The sequence below is a fragment of the Loxodonta africana genome, chromosome 8, assembly GCF_030014295.1.
Source record: "Loxodonta africana isolate mLoxAfr1 chromosome 8, mLoxAfr1.hap2, whole genome shotgun sequence".
Classification (NCBI taxonomy): domain Eukaryota; kingdom Metazoa; phylum Chordata; class Mammalia; order Proboscidea; family Elephantidae; genus Loxodonta; species Loxodonta africana.
In genome coordinates, this window is record NC_087349.1 from 9956599 (window position 1) to 9977410 (window position 20812).

General features: G+C 46.8%; 1 protein-coding gene across 2 annotated transcripts in view; it reads left to right on the top strand.

The window, feature by feature from the left end:
• The first annotated feature begins 2097 nt into the window (after positions 1–2097).
• The window catches only part of PARP12 (poly(ADP-ribose) polymerase family member 12), a 41859-nt gene continuing 23144 nt past the window's right edge, over positions 2098–20812 (top strand). The window contains exons 1-4 of one of the 2 annotated variants that reach the window (XM_064289652.1): positions 2098–2426; positions 6577–6712; positions 7197–7488; positions 11474–11575. In XM_064289652.1, the coding sequence (XP_064145722.1) occupies positions 2113–2426; positions 6577–6712; positions 7197–7488; positions 11474–11575 (844 nt within the window). In that variant the 5' untranslated portion in view covers positions 2098–2112. The remainder of the gene's footprint in view (positions 2427–6576; positions 6713–7196; positions 7489–11473; positions 11576–20812) is intronic. The other variant, XM_064289654.1, reaches the window with a different exon arrangement.

The window sequence follows — 20812 nt, forward strand, 5'->3', positions numbered from 1 at the left end:
GAGTTGCTGCAAGCCTTTGGTTAATTTCCTGAGTTCTGAAGTTGATTCTACCCATTTTTGCCACTTCTTTTTGTTGTTGTTGCTTTTATGGAAGGGCAAATTTTCAGAGGTCCTACTCTGCCATGTTGCTGATACCACTCCTCATTTCTTTTAAAGTGGTTATTTTATTGCAAAACAACATCGTCGTTGTTATTCGCCATTGAGTTGATTCTGACTAACGGTGACCCCACGTGTACAGAGTAGAACTGCTTCATAGGGTTTTCATGGCTGTGACCTTTCAGAAGCAGATCACCAGGCCTGTCTTCGCTGGTGCTTCTGGGTGGGTTTGAGCCACCAACCTTTCAGTTAGCAGTCGAGTGCTTAACTGTTTGTGCCCCAAAATAACAGGGACTCCCAAAATAACATTAAAACCATTTAAATCCAAGAGAAAAATTGTCCATCAGCCCATTCCTTAATTAAATCAATTCATTTTCATTTGTTTGTTACTCTAGTTTTCATCCATATACTTAGTATGTTCACATTTTTGTAGTAATAATATAGGATTTTAGATTCATTTTAACACTATACCATATATATACATATACATACATACATATGTATATATATACTAGAAACCCTGGTGGCGTAATGGTTAAGAGCTAAGGCTGGTAACCAGAAGGTCGGCAGTTTGAATCCACCAGGCGCTCCTTGGAAACTCTATTGGGCAGGTCTCCTCTGTCCTGTAGGGTCACTGTGAGTTGCAATCAACTCGATGGCAACGAGTTTTTTGTTTTTTTAAACATGTACATATATATCTTTTTTTTACCACAATCTTCCTACTTCTCATCTTCTCGTTTCCGCTTTCCTGGTCCCCCCCACCACACACTCCCTACAAACCTGTTAATGAAAACAGCTTGATGTGTGCCCTTCCCTAGCTTTCCCCAGGCTCATTCAGCCACATCTGGCCACATACACACAATCAGGATTTTCTTACTGTTATTGATCTAGACATTTCTGTACAGCTTTCTTTTTTCACTTAACACAACACGGATGTCCTAGTTCAGTCAGTAGATTTGGATTTAATGTATGTGTGTTTTAGCGGTATAACAGTGTGGATAAGGATCAGACATATTCCCAAAACCACCTCCTCCCTAGAAACACTTTTGTACATAACCTACCAGGTGTTCCTTTTAATTCTAGAAGATTCCCAGAAGAAAGATGACTGGGTCACAGGTCGTATACATTTTAAATTTTAATAGCTATTTCCAAATTACCTTCCCAAGGGACTCTAAAAATTTACATTCCATCAGTGATGCATGAATGGCCCTTGCCTCTGAACAACGGTCTTTGAATATTTGTTCAATATTTACTTAACAGAGGTGGAGAGAAATGGGTTTCTGTTTTCAAAGAACATAGCCTTAAAAAAAAATAAGGCATCTACTGCCCGCATTGAGGCTGCAGTAACATTTAAAACCATTTTGCGATGGGGTAGGAGTGACTGATGCCATGGGTTCTGAGGCGCGGGGCCCACGTTCGCTGTCCCCGTCGTGGGGGCCGTCCAGGAAGCCCAGGTCTGCCTTCAGCACCTCTTACAGGCGGGCGTCCCACCCGGCTCGCCAACGTTGGCACTGGCGGACAGACAGCGCAGTTCTGAAACGCCAGCGCCGTTTGGCGACGGCGTGGGCTTCGGCCCGACGACGCGCTGGCACGTCCGAGCACTCTCGGCCTCTGCACCCCTTGTCGCGGTGGAGCGCGGCCGGGGAAGCGACTGCCACTCCTAACACGCCCGGGGGCCGCGTGTAGGCCCCGCCGAGGCGTCCGGAGGCCGACAGCTCCCCGGGCGCGGACACAGCTGGGGACCCTGCGCGCGGCCGACCAGGCGCAGCTGCGACCCGGGGCGGGGCGGGGCGGGGCCCGGCCCGCCGAATCCGCTGTCCCCGCCGCGCCGGCTTTTAGTTTCGATTCCCGCTGGCGTCTCCACCCGGTGGGAGCGGCCGGCAGCCGTCAGCCGTCGAACGCCGAACGCGCCGGCCTCCCGCACTCTCAGCCTCCACAGTCGTCCGCGGCCTCCGGCGTCCCCGCGGCCTCCGGCGTCCCCGCGGCCTCTGGGGTCCCCGCACCCCGTGTCCCGCCATGGCGCTGGCCGCGGCGCTCGGCGAGGCCACCCAGGCGCTGTGCGCGGCGGGCGGCGGCCTGGAGCTGGACGAGCTGCGGAAGCGGCTGCGCGCGGACGAGAGGACGCTGGCGGCGCTGCTGCGGGATGGCGGGCGGCTGGCGGTGGCGACGCGGGGGCCCGGGGGCCGGGCGCGGCGCGTGGTGCTGGCCGTGACCAAGCTGCGTCTCTGCCGCGGGCCCCAGGGCCGCCGGACGGCCTGCGCCGGGCTCTGCGCGCAGCTGCACCTCTGCAAGTTCCTGCTCTACGGGGCGTGCAAGTTCCAGGAGTCCGGGTGAGCCCCGACGGACGGCGGGGCGGGCGTGCTGGGGCCGGGAGCCTGGAGCCGGGGCGCTGGGGCCGGCATCTCCTCTCCCGCCGCGCTTGGGACTTTATTAAAGTCTGGGGAGACCTTGAGGAGGCCGTTCTCTGGCCTCCTCGTACATTCACGCTAAACCAAACCCAACCCAACCCAGTGCCATCAAGTCGATTCCAACTCACAGCGACCCTATAGGACAGAGTAGAGCTGCCGCATAGAGTTTCCAAGGAGCGCCTGGCAGATTTGAACTGCCGACCCTTTGGTTAGCAGCTGTAGCACTTAACCACTACACCACCGTTCACGCTAAGGAACATTTATGGAGCACCTACTGAATACTTGGCACTATGGAAGGGACGCACGGTCAGCGGTGCCCTCTAGGCTCTTGCGGTCCCGGAGACTACTGACCTGGGCGTGGTGATGTTGGGTGGGATGGGCGGGGCTGGGGATGCGGCAGCTGTGCCCAAGGTGGGGGGCGTGCAGAGGAAAAGGGCCTGCATCTGGCCTTTTCTCGGTGCTCCGCAACTCCGTGGGCCTCTGGAGCTGGGAGCTGGATTCGAGGGCTTTCTCTGCCCAGCACCTGTTGCTCACCTGCATTTTGAATAAAGTGCAAACTTCTTACCTTCACCGCCAAGGTCCTTTAGGAACTGGCTTCCGTCCGCCCTGGCTTCCGTCCGTCCTGGATGCCTTTCTGTTCTGGAATGTTCCAGCCTTTTTTGGTAGACTTCCACTGGTTCGTCCCTGGATGGGTTAAGCTTTTGTATGCCTTTTCTTGGGAGCCCTTTTCCACATCTGTTGCTTTCTGCCGTATCATGTGGCTCCTCCTGGTAGAATGTAAGCTCTGTGAGGGCAGAGGCCTCAGCTGTCTCCTCCCTGTGTGGCTGTCTCCCAGCACTTAGCACCTGCTCTGATGTGGTAGCTGGGTGGTCCTTGAGATTGGTGGAATGTGTGAAATTTATGCTGAAGAACTTGGCCCTCACCCTGAAGGTGATGGGCGCATCGAATGACAGGGGAGGGCAGCCATCAGATGTGTGTTTTAAGTAGAAGTGTTAGGCAGCTGTGTGGATGCTGTTTTAGCAGGGTGTGCTGGGGACCCAGTAGAAAGCTAGGCCGGATACCGGAGAATTTGGTTTGTTTGCTTCTTTCTCTTTGTTTCACTCCTTCCCTTCTTTCACACAATAGAAATTATTTCATGCTCATGTCAGGCCCACTTGTCAGCATGGACTGGGGATTTGCTCCACGCAGTCTCAGAGACCAATGGACTGACTGAGACCCTGCTGTCCTCAACACATAGCTCTCAAGGCCATTGTGGGTATGAGGTTCTAGTGAGTAGATGGAAGTAGAGGGTTGTATGGCGGGCTTATGGGCCAGGTCTGGAAGTGGTGGACATCCTGCCACCCACATTCCATGGACCAGAAGCTGTCTCATGACCCCACCTTGATGCAGGGAAATGTCATCCCTGGGAAGCAGCTGCCCAAAAATGTCTAGATAAGAATTTTCCAAATCCTGAGGAATGGCCTTGGAGTTTGAGGAAGGGGTGTATTTGAGAGAGTTTGGAGTTTGGGACAGGGTGGTGACAGGCAGTGAGGGAGATGATGACATCTAGGTTCCTGTTCCCACCCTTGGGGGGTGGTGTTGGTAACTGAGAGAGTGGGACGGATTTCAGTTTGAAGCTGCCTTGGAGATGACTCTCCAGGTGGAAGCTTGGGAAGAAGACTAGGCCAGTGTGCTGTGTGGGAGGTGTTGGCGGGGCGAGCGAGATCCCTTTTGGAACCTGAGACCTGAAAAGAGGGCTGAGTGGAGGGTGCTGCCCTGGGGAAGTCAGCTGGTGGGAGACTGGTGGAGAGGAAGCTCCTCAGAGAAGGAGGAGCTGTGCTGAGAGGAAATAGTTGTGCAGAGAACTGTTGCGTGGGCAGGTGGGTGTGGGCGTAATGACTATACCACCGATGGCTCTTTACAGTGTCCTCATGTGGTAAAAGAACGGTGGAGCCTAGTTATCTGGTGAGCCCCTAACTTTTGTTAAATGATGGAAACCGATTCTCAGGAGGGCCCCCTACATTTGGAAAAATAACAATGGAAACATGATTCTCAGGTGAACTCGTATTTGGTAAAATAGTGATGGAAACCCAATATTCAGGTGAGCCCCCCACATTTGGTAAAATAACGATGGAAACCCGATTCTCAGGCGAGTCCCCCTCACATTTGGTAAAATAATGATGGAAACCTGATTCCCAGGCGAGTCCCCCTCAGTGGGCTAAAATAATGATGAAAGTCCAATTCTCAGGCGAGCCCTCTCATTGGTCAAATAACGATGGAAGCCCGATTCTCTGGCTAGCCTCCCCCATTTGGGCCCAGATTTTACTTGTCCTAGACATCTAGATGTCGGAATTTACTGACCTAGATGATTCTGAGTTCTTCATTCTGACATGGGGAATGTCTACAATCTTCCTTCTCTGTTTCTGGCCATATTAGGGTGAACGAGTGCAGTTTGCTGCACTTCTGTGCCTGCCCTGTGATTCTGCTTGTCTCCCTGAGTCGCAGGGTCAGTTATGACAGAAGTAGACCATCAGCCCTGCTCTTCTTCATTGGTGGCAAGGCTGGTAAGGGTCCCAGGCCTCCTAGGAGGCAGCGGGGCACTTGGTCTGGAGCTCAGTCCAGGATCCAGTCTGCCTCCTTTGAATCCCTGCTTTGTTCCTGGCTAGCTGGGTGATCTTGGGCAAGTCACTTTACATCCAAGCCACAGTTTCCTTAAGCCACAGTTTCCTTGTCTGTGAATTGGGCATAATAATATTGCCCATCTCATAGCTAATTCTGAGGACTGAATGGGCTAACTCATTAAGCGTTTAGGCAAGTCCCTGGTACGTGGTAATGCTCAGTAAGTATTAGCAGTAATCATCATCGTCATCACTGTAATCATTAAGTATATTTGGCTCTGCAGCACCACAAGTTTTCGCCCCTCTGCCTAAAATGTTCTTCCTGCTTCTCCTTGCCTGACTTGTCCTCAGCCTTTAAGGATTCAGCTAGGGCTTCCAGGAGCCTTCCCCTGGCTTCCTCTCCAGTGCTGGCCCCAGCCCAGGTGCCCCTTCTCTTGGGCTGACGTGTTCCCAGCACAGCTGACTGCACTTTGACCCCACATTGGAATCACCTCTGTCTGCTGCTTCCACTAGATGAGAGATGGGAGGCCAAGGATGACTCCAGGGTTTCTGCCTGTACCACTGGGAGGGGGAGACTCCTTTCACTGAGGTGGGGGTGACCGGGGGTTCTTCTGATAAGTTATTCACAAGAGCTGATGGGTCAGCTGCTGGGTCTCAGGTCAAAGGCTTGTCCCCATGCTGGGCCAGGTGTGTTTTGAGTGAAAACGTATTTCAGCAATGCTGAACCAAAAGCCAAGCTCTTTCTCCTGCACTGCTTTTGTAAAAAAAAAAATATGTGAGTATTTAACTCGTAAGCCTCAGAGAACCATGTTCTCTTATGGAATTAAATTTTCCTTTGTCAGAGGAAATTAGTGAGGGCGCTTCAACAAAGGATTGTAAGAAGCCTGTAGTTTTTGGTGAAGAAAGATTTAAAGTGGTCGGGAATCCTCGGAGTTCCAGAAGTGGGGGGAGATGTAAAGGTAGTTGGTTGTGAGAATAACCTGGGTGGGTCTGGCTCCGTGGGGACCGTTTTCCCTGCAGGGCATAGAGGCCCCCTACACCTGTCAGGCAGGGCTGCTTGCCCCACCCGGCGGTGCTGAGGTGTCCTCAGACACAGCTGAGTCATGCAGGTGCTATCTGCCTGGTACTTCCGGGTTTGTGACTCAGGTGATCATTAGAAGGTTTATCTTTGATTCTAAGGGCATGGGGCCAGAGGCTGGGCACAGTGAGTGCCTGACCAAGGCCCTTTCCCCGCATTGTTCTATGATGGGCGATGGGTGATCTGGGACCCTTCCTTGGCCTGTACTTCTCATCTAGTGCCTGTGAGGGGCTCTGTCCTGGACCCTGGAACTTGCTAGGTAGCATGTCCTCCCTTGCAGGTAAGAATTACGAGTCCTTATTGCATGGACATACTGGTTTTTCTGGTGCTTATGAACGTCAGGAAGTGTAGAAAAATCCTCTTGAAGAGTGACTTTGCCAGCTCTGCTTCTTTGCAGGAAGAGCTGCAGGAATGGCCACAGCCTGATGACTCTGCACAACCAGGGCGTGCTGAGGGCCCACGGCGTAGACCACCTCAGCTTCAGTGAGCTCTGCCAGCTGTTGTTCCAGAATGACCCCTGGCTCCTGCCCGACGTGAGTGCCAGCTGGGGCAGCTCCGTGGGAGGGAGGAGGGGGAGTCCGTCCCACAACTTAGGCTCAGATGGCTTGGTGAACGGTTGACGATGCTGGCTGAACAACGCGGTGAACGTAATTAATGTCACTGAACTGTGCATGTGGAGATGGTAGAAGTGGCAAATGTCACCTGTATATGTACCACACACTCACAAAGACTCGGTCAAGGAAGCTGCTCTGGCCTGTTTGAAGCCCTTTGGACTTTCCCAGTGGAGGGGCTGGCTCTTGACCGTCTGCTCTCCTTCCAGTTCCCCCTTTAACCATGAGCACGCTGTAGGCGTCCACCCAGAGTTAGTGATGTCCTCGTAGCCATGAGCTGCGTGGCCCATGGGGTTGGCAGAATCACAGCTCTGGCCTTGGGGCCTTCCGTAACCAGTGGCTGGTCGGTGGGGAGGGTGTGCCGTGTGGAGCCTCCCTCAGCCGGTGTCTCTGTTTCTCTCCCCAGATCTGCCTTCATTACAATAAAGGCGACGGGCCCCACGGCTCCTGCACCTTCCAGACAGAGTGCATCAAGCTCCACATCTGCCAGTACTTCTTACAGTGCGAGTGCAAGTTTGGCGCGAGCTGTAAGCGATCCCACGACTTCTCTAGCCCTGAGACGGTGGTGAAACTGAAGAAGCTGGGCATGAGCCCCGACCTGGTGCGCAGGCTGCCTGCCATTTACAGGAACGCACATGACATCAAGAATCAGGGGTCCGTCCTGGATACCCCACTCCCGGGCCCTCAGGCGACCTCTGGTGAGACTCAGGGATTCTGCAGGCTTGTGGTATGGGGTCCTGGGGCCCAGTTGCCTTGAAATGGGCTGTTCGATTTTCAGCAAGTCTGTGCTTCTTCTAAAGGAGCCCAGGTGGCACAGTGGTTAAAGTGCTCGGCTGCCAACCAAAAAGGTCAGTGGTTTGAACCCATGAGGCGCTCTGAGGGAGAAAGATGTGGCTCTCTGTTTCTGTAAAGATTTATAGCCTTGGAAACCCCCTGAGGCAGTTCTGCTGTGTCCTGTAGGGTCACTGTGAGTTGGAATCAACTCAACGGCAGTGGGGCTCTTTTTTTTTTTTGTGCTGCTTTTTTTTTTCTAGTAAAATGGTGGTAGGGACCCCTTCTAGCTAGTGGGGGTTGTAAAGATAATCGAAATCTCAGATGGAAATTTGTCAAGGTGTTCTAGACAGATGGGAGTTGGTGTTGAGGAAGCATGAATTCCGGGTGGGTCTGGTCTGTTCTGGAATGGACGACCCTGCTCTCCCCCAGTGCAGTTGCCCCCACCCCTTCAGTGAAGGTCCCCAGAGTCAAAAGCCCAAGGCTGCACACCTCTGGGTCAGTCCTCACGTTGGGTTCTGTTTTGATTTAAAAAGATGACTGAAAGAAGCAGGCTTTGCTTTTGGCAGTGGCTGTCTTGATGTGCACAAGTGGAATTTTCTGAACCATTGTCAGTGTGTCTGCTTTGTATACCGCTGGACAGCGCCTGCATAGCACCTGCCCCTGGGAGGCACTTGGACCTGTGTTGAGTAAATGAGTGCTAGGGTACCTATTTATTTTTAAAGAAATGTCAGCAAAAGGGGGTGGGGGGCTTGAGCAGTGTTTATTTAATAAGCATTTTCTGAGCACCTGTAACGTGGAGGTGAATAACGTGGTCCCTCGGGCTTATGACACATGGTGTCCCAGATTTCATAGTCAAGGCGGTTGGCTGACCAGCCCAGTCGTCCAGGCTTTCATTCTGAAATTGGAGTGCTTGCCGCATGCCAGACACCACACCGGGCCTGGTGATGCCTCCGTGAGCCGTGGCTCCCACCCGAAGCTCACAGGTAAACCACCTGTGGTGACACCTGGGGTTTTGTAGACTGTTGCCTGAGCTGTCAGGTGAGCGGCAGCACTGCCAGCCAGCAAACTCATCACCCGATTTTATCATCTTTTATATTTAAACGTTTCCCTGGTTGTGTGAGTTTTTTTTCTTTACACTTTCTTCAGTTACATTTTGTTATAAATTTCTTTTGACTGTAGGAAGCCCAGACGCAGAGAGGGTTTGCTTTCAATGGGTCTTTAATAGCGTCAGTTGGATTCGACCTTGTCAGAGGGAGGGAAGGTCCTGCTGCTGAGTGAAGTCAGGTCTAAAGAGCAGTTATCAGCTCTTAGTGAGGGAGGGCTTGACCTTGAGGGCCTCCTAGGCAGGGGTGTTAAGGCCCAGCCTGTGGAGTATCTGAGGGGCCATAAGAGGAAAAGGGACGGTGAATAAGAGACTGACCAAATCTGTTGCCATCGAGTTGATTCTGACTATATAGGACAGAGTAGAACTGCCCCATAGAGTTTCCAAGGAGCGCCTGGTGGATTTGAACTGCTAACCTTTTTGGATAGGTGCCGTAGCAATTAACCACTGCGCCACCAGGGTTTCCAAGAGAATGGCAGGTAGTGCTAAATGGGAGGGCTGTGAGGAGTTTTCTCTGCTTCTTTGGGGCAGGCAGATAGGAGCAGATGTGAGTACTGGATACAGGCTTGCTGGAGGGGTACAACCAAAGCGAAATGCCGGAAGTACTCACATGCCCTTTTACATTAAGATTCTTAGAAACAAACAAAAAAACCTCAAACCCACTGCCATCGAGTCGATTCCGACTCATAGCAACCGTAAGGGACAGGGTAGAACTGCCCCATAGTGCTTCCTAGAATGTAATCTTTATGGATAAGGAGACCTGGTCGCACAGTGGTTAAGCACTTGACTGCTAACCGAAAGGTTGGCGGTTCAAACCTACCAGCAGCCCCATGGGAGAAAGATGTGACAATCTGCTTCTGTAAAGATTTTCTACCTGGGAAACCCTATGGGGCAGTTCTCCTCTGTCCTGCAGGGTTGCTATGAGATGGAATTAACTGGACAGCAAGGCGTTTAGTTTTTTTTTTTTTTTAATCTATACAGAAGCAGACTGCCACATCTTTCTCCCATGGAGTGGCTAGTGGGTTCGAACCAACCACTTAACCACTGCTCCATAAGGGGTCCTTCCAAGTTTCTTATAACAACCTAAAACTAACTAAGGAGGTTTTGTTCTAATATGTAGGCTTTCTTTTTAGTGCCGTTTTCTTGATATTGGCACCCGATTCTAAATAGTTCATTTAAAAAAACCTGTGTGCTGTACAAGGCAAGGTCATGGTAGCTCCATAGACACATCCAGACTTCCTGAGGGGCTGAATTGCTGGGCTGAGGTCTGTGGGGACCATGGTCTCGGGGAACATCTAGCTCAATTGGTATAACAGTTTATAAAGAAAATGTTCTGCATTCTACTTTGGTGAGTAGCGCCTGCGATCTTAAAAGCCTGTGAGTGGCCATTTATGATACTCCACTGATCTCACCCCTTTGGGAGCGAGGAAGAATGAAGAAAGCTAAAGATACAAGGGAAAGATTAGTCCAAAGGACTAATGGAGCACATCTACCACGGCCTCCACCAGATTGAGTCCAGTACAACTAGATGGTGCCCGGCTACCACCACTGACTATTCTGACAGGGATCACAATAGAGGGTCCCAGACAGAGCTGGAGAAGAATGTAGAACAAAATTCTAACTCAAAAAGAAAGACCAGACTTTCTGGCCTGACAGAGACTGGAGAAACCCTGAGAGTATGGCCCCTGGACACCCTTTCAGCTCAGTACTGAGGTCACTTCTGAGGTTCACCCTTCAGCCAGAGATTGAATAGGCCCATGGAAGAAAAAAAGACTAAAGGGGCACACCAGCCCTGGGGCAGGGACTGGAATGCAGGAGGGAACAGGAAAGCTGGTAACGGGGAACCCAGGGTCGAGAAGGGAGAGCGTTGACATGTTGTGGGGTTGTTAACCAATGTCATAGAACAACGTGTGTACTGTTTTTTTTTTTTAAATTGAACTTTAGATGAAGGTTTACAGAACAGACTAGTTTCTCATCAGTTAGTTGTGTGTACTGTTTGACGAGAAACTAGTCAGTTCTGTAAACCTTCATCTAAAGTTCAATTTAAAAAAATGTTTAATGAGAATTAGAAATACGTTTTCTGCACACCCCACCTCCAAAAAAAAGAAAAAAAAAAAACCAGGTGCCATGGAGTCAGCTCTGACTCATGACAACTCCGTGTGTGTCAGAGTAGAGCTGTGCTCCACAGGGTTTTTAATGGCTGGTTTTTCAGAAGTAGATCTCCAGGCCTTTCTTCCGAGGACCTCTGGGTGGACTTGAATCTCCAACCTTTTGGTTATCAGCTGAGTGCGTTAACAAGCACTTACTTAAAAAAAAAAAAAATCTAGTTTATGAAAAGTAGCCCCCTGGGGTCGTGACAACCATAGATATGATGGCATCTTAAGCTGCCCACCATGTGGGATAGTGGTTCTCTTCCTCTGAAAAAGTGTCTCAGGCTCACCTCTGGAGGTTCTGATTCAGTCAGTCTGGGTGGGGGACCTGGACACTTGTATTTTTACAAGGTTTCCTTGTGATTCTGGCAGAGGTCAGGCTGAGAAAAGATCCCCTCTGAATGGTGTAGCATCCTGGGGTTTGCAAGCAACCCTGTGGCCATGGGCTCCTGGGCTCTTCCCTAAAAGATGGAGGCTCCGGTGTGTGAGGGTGTGTCATCCCTACCGTTATAGGGTTTTGTGAGGTTGCCTCGCCCAGTTTGGTCTCCTGCAGGAAGATGAATGAATCGTCTTCTCTCTTTTGCACCTGGAACTACTCTAGCCCCTTATCAGGGGCGTTCGTGGAATTGGATACATCTCTGTGGTGTTTCTTTGTAGAAAGAAGAAACAGTTCAGGTTCTGGGCCCCCAAACACTCCCAACCAAGAGGAGAAGGCTCAGATCTGCTTGTACCACATCTGGAAAACTTGTAGCTTCCAAGGTAAGTCAGAGGGAGCCCCTCATTTCCCCCGGGAGGGAGCCCTTCCTGTCGGCCCCAGCCCTGCACCCTGAGACTGCCCCCCAAGTTCTTACTCCCCAAGGATTGGGGCATGCTTAGTGGGGGAGCTGGTATGGCACTTTGGCTGTTTTGTGGGGGGAGCTGGGGATGGTGGGAATTCTTCGAGTTTCTATAAATCAAATTCTAGATCGATTTTTGGGAACAGAAGAAACATTTGGGTCATTCAGCAAGTGAGGGCCAAGTGTTGACCCAACTTGGTCAGCTTAGTATGGGGCCACAGACGTGCACAAGACTAGGGAGAAAGGGAACAGAGTCACGTATCAAGGGTGACTGGACTTGGTGGTGCCCCTGGAGCTGGAAAAGGCCTCATGCAGGAAGAGGCCCTCGTATGAGTAATCGGTTAAGTTGAGGGTTTTCTGAATTGGTCCACAGAGTCCCCCACACTCCATCTTTTGTCAGGAGTTGGCAGCTCTTTTGTGTGTGTGGGTGTGGGTGGGTCTGTGGTTTTACTAAACCATTGTTTTCTTCTTACTGCTACTCTGGGCTTTGACTGAAGAAAGATTCCTTCTCGAATTCAGTAACTGCTCTTAAAAAACAGCCAAAACCTCTTGTGTTTTTTTTCATTCTTTTTTAAAAAATTTAATTCGTGAGTATAGTCGTATTGCAAGAGTCATACAATAGAGGATGAAGTATAGAAGTCCTGCTCTGCCCTTCCCCAGAGGTACACATGTGCTGTGTGGTCATGATGTTTATCTTCTGTACTTTTAAACAGATGGGGACGTGTGACACATTATTGATCCTGCTGCTTTAACTGGATGTTGTGTTTTGGAAATTTTTTTCCACGTCAGTACCTGTTAATCCACCTCATTAAAAATAAAAAAAAATAGCCATGTAGTTGTTTTTAGGTTGTTGTGGGGTGCCATTGAGTCAGTTCTGACTCACAGTGGCCCTGTGCACAACAGAACAAAATGCTGCTGGGTCCTGCGCCATCCTCGCAGTCGTTGGTATGCTTGTGCCCATTTGTTGCAGCCACTGTGTCAGTCCATCTCCTTGAGGGTCTTCCTGTTTTTCACTGACCCTCTCCTTTACCAAGCAGGATGTCCTTCTCCAGGGACTGGTCCCTTCTGATAACATGTCCAAAGTATGTGAGACGTAGTCTCGCCATCCTTGCGTCTAAGAGGCATTCTGGCTGTACTTCTTCCAAGACAGACGTGTTCATTCTTTTGGCAGTCCGTGGTATATTCAGTCTTCGCCAGCACCACAGCCGGTTTTATTGATGTTCTATTGAGTATCCACGTACATATGTATTTCCATAAGAGCCACTCCGCACGACCTCCGGACCTAGCTGTGGCCTTATCTGTCGCTGCTGTGGACACACCTTGTGGAGAGAGAGTCCAGCAGGCTTCTGGCCTGGCGGGGAGACCCCGCTGGAGGCTCTGTCCGTTCTGGCACCATGGGCTGCCCTGTTGCTGAATCGGCCTCGAGGAACTCAGGGGAGGCAGCCTTCCCGGAGGCCTCCCCTACTTGTTCCCAGAGCCTTGTCTGCCTGGCCCAGGCCTGGTCTCCAGGAAGCCTTCTCACCTTCCTCCGTGGTAACCCCCTACCATTTTCCAGAGGTTCTGGGAAGAAGTGGCATTGAGATACGCCTGAAAGAGTGCAGTAGGGTTTAGAAAATTCTAATTCTTTTCAAGTAGCAAATTAGCCAAGCTTCCCTATTACTGTTCTGAAAGATAAAAACATACAAACGTTCGTTGATAGGAAATAAGTCTTCCTCACATATCTTCCCTCCTCCCAGAAGCAGCCATTACTACCAGCCCCATGAATACCCTTCCCTAAAGATTTTTTTTTATTAACCTTTATTGAGCTTCAAGTGAACGTTTACAAATCAAGTCAGACTGTCACATATAAGTTTATATACATCTTACTCCGTACTCCCACTTGCTCTCCCTCTAATGAGTCAGCCCTTCCAGTCTCTGCTTTTGTGACAATTTTGCCAGCTTCCAACTCTCTCTATCCTCCCATCCCCCCTCCAGACAGGAGATGCCAACACAGTCTCAAGTGTCCACCTGATATAATTAGCTCACTCTTCATCGGCATCTCTCTCCCACCCACTGTCCAGTCCCTTTCATGTCTGATGAGTTGTCTTCGGGGATGGTTCCTGTCCTGTGCCAATAGAAGGTTTGGGGACCATGACCGCCGGGATTCCTCTAGTCTCAGTCAGACCATTATGTATGGTCTTTTTATGAGAATTTGGGGTCTGCATCCCACTGATCTCCTGCTCCCTCAGGGGTTCTCTGTTGTGCTCCCTGTCAGGGAGGTCACTGATTGTGGCCGGACACCAACTAGTTCTTCCGGTCTCAGGATGATGTAGGTCTCTGGTTCACGTGGCCCTTTCTGTCTCTTGGGCTCTTAGTTATCGTGTGACCTTGGTGTTCTTCATTCTCCTTTGATCCAGGTGGGTTGAGACCAATTGATGCATCCTAGATGGCTGCTTGCCAGCATTTAAGACCCCAGACACCACATTTCAAAGTGGGATGCAGAGTGTTTTCATAATAGAATTATTTTGTCAATTGAGTTAGAAGTCCCCTTAAACCATGGTCCCCAAACCCCCGCCCTTGCTCCGCTGACCTTTGAAGCATTCATTTTATCCCGGAAACTTCTTTGCTTTTGTTCCAGTCCAATTGAGCTGACCTTCCATGTATTGAGTGTTGTCCTTCCCTTCACCTAAAGCAGTTTTTATCTACTAATTAACCAGTAAAAAACCCTCTCCCACCCTCCCTCCCTCCCGTCCTCGTAACCACAAAAGTATGTGTTCTTCTCAGTTTATACTGTTTCTCAAGATCTTATAATAGTGGTCTTATACAATATTTGTCCTTTTGCCTCTGACTGATTTCGCTCAGCACAATGCCTTCCAGGTTCCTCCATGTTATGAAATGTTTCACAGATTCGTCACTGTTCTTTATCGATGCGTAGTATTCCATTGTGTGAATATACCACAATTTATTTACCCATTCATCCGTTGATGGACACCTTGGTTGCTTCCAGCTCTTTGCTTTTGTAAACAGGGCTGCAATAAACATGGGTGTGCATATATCTGTTTGTGTGAAGGCTCTTGTTTCTCTGGGGTATATTCCGAGGAGTGGGATTTCTGGTTGTATGGTAGTTCTATTTCTAACTTTTTAAGAAAACGCCAGATAGATTTCCAAAGTGGTTGTACCATTTTACATTCCCACCAGCAGTGTATAAGAGTTCCAATCTCTCCGCAGCCTCTCCAACATTTATTATTTTGTGTTTTTTGGATTAATGCCAGCCTTGTTGGAGTGAGATGGAATCTCATCGTGGTTTTAATTTGCATTTCTCTAATGGCTAATGATCGAGAGCATTTTCTCATGTATCTGTTAGCTGCCTGAATATCTTCTTTAGTGAAGGGCGTGTTCATATCCTTTGCCCACTTCTTGATTGGGTTGTTTGTCTTTTTGTGGTTGAGTTTTGACAGAATCATAGATTTTAGAGATCAGGTGCTGGTCGGAGATGTCATAGCTGAAAATTCTTTCCCAGTCTGTAGGTGGTCTTTTTACTCTTTTGGTGAAGTCTTTAGATGAGCATAGGTGTTTCATTTTTAGAAGCTCCCAGTTATCTGGTTTCTCTTCGTCATTTTTGGTAATGTTTTGTATTCTCTTTATGCTTTGTATTAGTGCTCCTAAGGTTGTCCCTATTTTTTCTTCCATGATCTTTATCGTTTTAGTCTTTATGGTTAGGTCTTTGATCCACTTGGAGTTAGTTTTTGTGCTTGGTGTGAGGTATGGGTCCTGTTTCATTTTTTGCAAATGGATATCCAGTTATGCCAGCACCATTTGTTAAAAAGACTATCTTTTCCCCCATTAACTGACACTGCTCATATGTGGATGGATTTATATCTGGGTTCTCAATTCTGTTCCACTGGCCTATGTGCCTGTTGTTATACCAATACCAGGCTGTTTTGACTACTGTGGCTGTATAATAGGTTCTGAAATCAGGTAGAGTGAGGCCTCCCACTTTCTTCTTTTCCAGTAATGCTTTGCTTATCTGAGGCTTCTTTCCCTTCCATATGAAGTTGGTGATTTGTTTATCACCTTAAAAAATAACATTGGAATTTGAATCGGAAGTGCATTGTATGTATAGATGGCTTTTGGTAGAATAGACATTTTTACTATGTTAAGTCTTCCTATCCATGAGCAAGGTATGTTTTTCCACTTAAGTATGTCCTTTTGAATTTCTTGTAGTAGAGCTTTGTAGTTTTCTTTGTATAGGTCTTTTACATCCTTGGTAAGATTTATTCCTAAGTATTTTATCTTCTTGGGGGCTACTGTGAATGGTATTGATTTGGTTATTTCCTCTTCGATGTTCTTGTTGTTGATGTAGAGGAATCCAAGTGATTTTTGTATGTTTATCTTATAACCTGAGACTCTGCCAAACTCTTCTATTAGTTTCAGTAGTTTTCTGGAGGATTCCTTAGGGTTTTCTGTGTATAAGATCATGTCATCTGCAAATAGAGATAATTTTACTTCCTCCTTGCCAGTCCGGCTGCCCTTTATTTCTTTGTCTAGCCTAATTGCTCTGGCTAGGACTTCTAGCACAATGTTGAATAAGAGCGGTAAGAAAGGGCATCCTTGTCTGGTTCCCGTTCTTAAGGGAAATGCTTTCAGGTTCTCTCCATTTAGAGTGATGTTGGCTGTTGGCTTTGCATACATGCCCTTTATTATGTTGAGGAATTTTCCTTCAATTCCTATTTTGGTGAGAGTTTTTATCATAAATGGGTGTTGGACTTTGTCAAATGCCTTTTCTGCATCAATTGATAAGATCATGTGGTTTTTGTCTTTTGTTTTATTTATGTGGTGGATTACATTAATGGTTTTTCTAATATTAAACCAGCCTTGCATACCTGGTATAAATCCCACTTGATCGTGGTGAATTATTTTTTTGATATGTTGTTGAATTCTATTGGCTAGAATTTTGTTGAGGATTTTTGCATCTATGTTCATGAGGGATATAGGTCTGTAATTTTCTTTTTTTGTAATGTCTTTACCTGGTTTTGGTATCAGGGAGATGGTGGCTTCATAGAATGAGTTAGGTAGTATTCCGTCATTTTCTATGCTTTGAAATACCTTCAGTAGTAGTGGTGTTAACTCTTCTCTGAAAGTTTGGTAGAACTCTGCAGTGAAGCCGTCCGGGCCAGGGCTTTTTTTTGTTGGGAGTTTTTTGATTACCGTTTCAATCTCTTTTTTTGTTATGGGTCTATTTAGTTGTTCTACTTCTGAATGTGTTAGTTTAGGTAGGTAGTGTTTTTCCAGGAATTCATCCATTTCTTCTAGGTTTGCAAATTTGTTAGAGTACAGTTTTTCGTAATAATCTGATATGATTCTTTTAATTTCAGTTGGGTCTGTTGTGATGTGGCCCTTCTCGTTTCTTATTCGGGTTATTTGTTTCCTTTCCTGTATTTCTTTAGTCAGTCTAGCCAATGGTTTATCAATTTTGTTAATTTTTTCAAAGAACCAGCTTTTGGCTTTGTTAATTCTTTCAATTGTTTTTCTGTTCTCTAATTCATTTAGTTCACCTCTAGTTTTTATTATTTGTTTTCTTCTGGTGCCTGATGGGTTCTTTTGTTGCTCACTTTCTATTTGTTCAAGTTGTAGGGACAGTTCTCTGATTTTGGCTCTTTCTTCTTTTTGTATGTGTGCATTTATCGATATAAATTGGCCTCTGAGCACTGCTTTTGCTGTGTCCCAGAGGTTTTGATAGGAAGTATTTTCATTCTCGTTGCATTCTATGAATTTCCTTATTTCCTCCTTGATGTCTTCTATAACCTAGTCTTTTTTTCAGGAGGGTATTGTTCAGTTTCCAAGTATTTGATTTCTTTTCCCTAGTTTTTCTGTTATTGATTTCTAGTTTTATTGCCTTGTGGTCTGAGAAGATGCTTTGTAATATTTCGATGTTTTGGATTCTGCAAAGGTTTGTTTTATGACCTAATATGTGGTCTATTCTAGAGAATGTTCCATGTGCGCTAGAAAAAAAAGTATATTTTGCAGCAGTTGGGTGGAGAGTTCTGTATAAGTCAATGAGGTCAGGTTGGTTGATTGTTGTAATTAGGTCTTCCGTGTCTCTATTGAGCTTCTTACTGGATGTCCTGTCCTTCTCCGAAAGTGGTGTGTTGAAGTGTCCTAGTATAATTGTGGAGATGTCTATCTCACTTTTCAGATCTGTTAAAATTTGATTTATGTATCTTGCAGCCCTGTCATTGGGTGCATAAATATTTAATATGGTTATGTCTTCCTGATCAATTGTCCCTTTTATCATTATGTAGTGTCCTTCTTTATCCTTTGTGGTGGGTTTAAGTCTAAAGTCTATTTTGTTAGAAATTAATATTGCTACTCCTCTTCTTTTTTGCTTATTGTTTGCTTGATATGTTTTTTTCCATCCTTTGAGTTTTAATTTGTTTGTGTCTCTAAGTCTAAGGTGTGTCTCTTGTAGGCAGCATATAGACGGATTGTGTTTCTTTATCCAGTCCGAGACTGTCTCTCTCTTTATTGGTGCATTTAGTCCATTTACATTCAGCGTAATTATAGATAAATAAGTCATTTTGATGCCTTTTTATGTGTGTTGTTGACAATTTCATTTTTCCACTTACTTTTTTGTGCTGAGATGTTTTTCTTAGTAAATTGTGAGATCCTCATTTTCGTAGTGTTTGACTTTATGTTTGTTGAGTCGTTACGTTTTTCTTGGCTTTTATCTTGAATTATGGAGTTGTTATACCTCTTTGTGGTTACCTTAATATTAACCCCTATTTTTCTAAGTAAAAACCTAACTTGTATTGTTCTGTATCGCCTTGTATCACTCTCCATATGGCAGTTCTATGCCTCCTGTATTTAGTCCCTCTTTTTGATTATTGTGATCTTTTACATATTGACTTCAATGATTTCCTGTTATGAGCATTTTTTTTTTAATTAATCTTAATTTGTTTTTGTGATTTCCCTATTTGAGTTGATATCAGGATGTTCTGTTTTGTGACCTTGTGTTGTGCAGGTATCTGATATTATTGGTTTTCTGACCAAACAATATCCTTTAGTATTTCTTGTAGCTTTGGTTTGTTTTTTGCGAATTCTCTAAGCTTGTGTTTATCTGTAAATATCTTAATTTCGCCTTCATATTTCAGAGAGAGTTTTGCTGGATATATGATCCTTGGCTGGCAGTTTTTCTCCTTCAGTGCTCTGTATATGTCGTCCCATTCCCTTCTTGCCTGCATGGTTTCTGCTGAGTAGTCTGTACTTACTCTTATTGATTCTCCCTTGAAGGAGACCTTTCTTTTCTCCCTGGCTGCTTTTAAAATTTTCTCTTTATCTTTGGTCTTGGCAAGTTTGATGATAATATGTCTCGGTGTTTTTCTTTTTGGATCAATCTTAAATGGGGTTCGATGAGCATCTTGGATAGATATCCTTTCGTCTTTCATGATGTCAGGGAAGTTTTCTGTCAGCAGATCTTCAACTATTCTCTCTGTGTTTTCTGTCCTCCCTCCCTGTTCTGGGACTCCAATCACACGCAAGTTATCCTTCTTGATAGAGTCCCACATGATTCTTAGGGTTTCTTCATTTTTTTAAATTCTTTTATCTGATTTTTTTTCAGCTATGTTGGTGTTAATTCCCTGGTCCTCCAGATTTCCCACTCTCCATTCTAATTGCTCGAGTCTGCTCCTCTGACTTCCTGTTGCGTTGTCTAATTCTGTAATTTTATTGTTAGTCTTTTGGATTTCTGAATGCTGTCTCTCTGTGGATTCTTGCAACTTATTAATTTTTCCACTGTGTTCTTGAATAATCTTTTTGACTTCTTCAACTGTTTTATCAGTGTGTTCCTTGGCTTTTTTCTGCAGTTTGCCTTATTTCGTTTGTGATGTCTTGAAGCATTCTGTAAATTAGTTTTTTATATTCTGTATCTGATAATTCCAGGATTGTATCTTCATTTGGGAAAGATTTTGATTCTTTTGTTTGGGGGGTTGTAGAAGCTGTCATGGTCTGCTTCTTTATGTGGCTTGATGTCAACTGCTGTCTCCAAGCCATCACTAAGTGGTTTATTCTATAATTGCTCACTGAGTCTTCTCTTGTTTTGTTTTCTTTCAATATACGTGGATGGGCTACTAGATTGTGCTGTCTTGTTTGTTGTAGCCCTTGACTTACTTATGACCTATTACCAGCTTGTTTGGGCTGTTACCAGATATATATGCCTGAGTCTATTCACTATTCTTGAGTAGAATCTGATTTTGGGTCATCAAGTGTGTGTTGCACCCTAACACGTATCCACCTCGAGAAGTAGTGGTGATAGTTGTGTGCCACAGATTCTATTAGCAGCTGGGGTTCACCCTCCAAGGGGGGCAGGATGCTGACAGGCTTCCCCCAAGTGTCAGTGAGGTAGGTGTGTCTCTATTCTTATAGCACCTTGGTGGGTGGGCTCCACAGCTGTACCTTAGGCTCCCAATGCAAGTACCTCTACTGATTGGTAGATGTCACCCTCCTTAGACCCCTAAGGCAAGAGGCTAGGTGGTCTGGGGGGAGCTTCAGCCCTCAGTTCCCTGTTGTGGGTCAGTTAGGGCTCTGTTGAATATGCAGAGATACCAGACCTGGGAAACTTGTTTTTCCAGAAAATCTGCTAAAAAAAAAAAAAATGCAGTCAGATCCCTATCAGAACTGCCTTTGGAATATAACTGCCACCTTGTTCCCTGTAAGGATGAAAGTCCGAGTTTTGGATCATATATGGTTGGCTGTAGCTGGTTCTGTGTTTTTAGTCCAATTAGGGATGGATTTTTGGTCCCTGGGTTTTTTGTGGTTGCTTCTCTCAGGCCGGAAGAATGGGTTAGGAAAAGACCAAAAAAAAAAAAAGGGGGAAAGCAAAGCCGCAACGGAGCCGGAGCCGTTCTCCCTCTGGCTCAGGAAATGCCAATGTTAATGAAGCCGCCTGGGAAGGGTGGGGGAGGGTTCAGAGAAATAGGAGAGTAGCACCTCGGAATATAGCCAAAGTTGCTTATCTTGCTTGGAATGACTATTTTATCTGAGATTCCCGAGGGGTGTGTCGCCTATGTGCGCTGGCTGTGTGGAGATTGCCCCCGAGGGTCTGGCCCGCTGAAGCCGCGGTCAGATCCTCCGCAGCCAGACCAAAGCCCAGCGTCAAGGTTCCCCTGCTGGGACGCTGCACTCC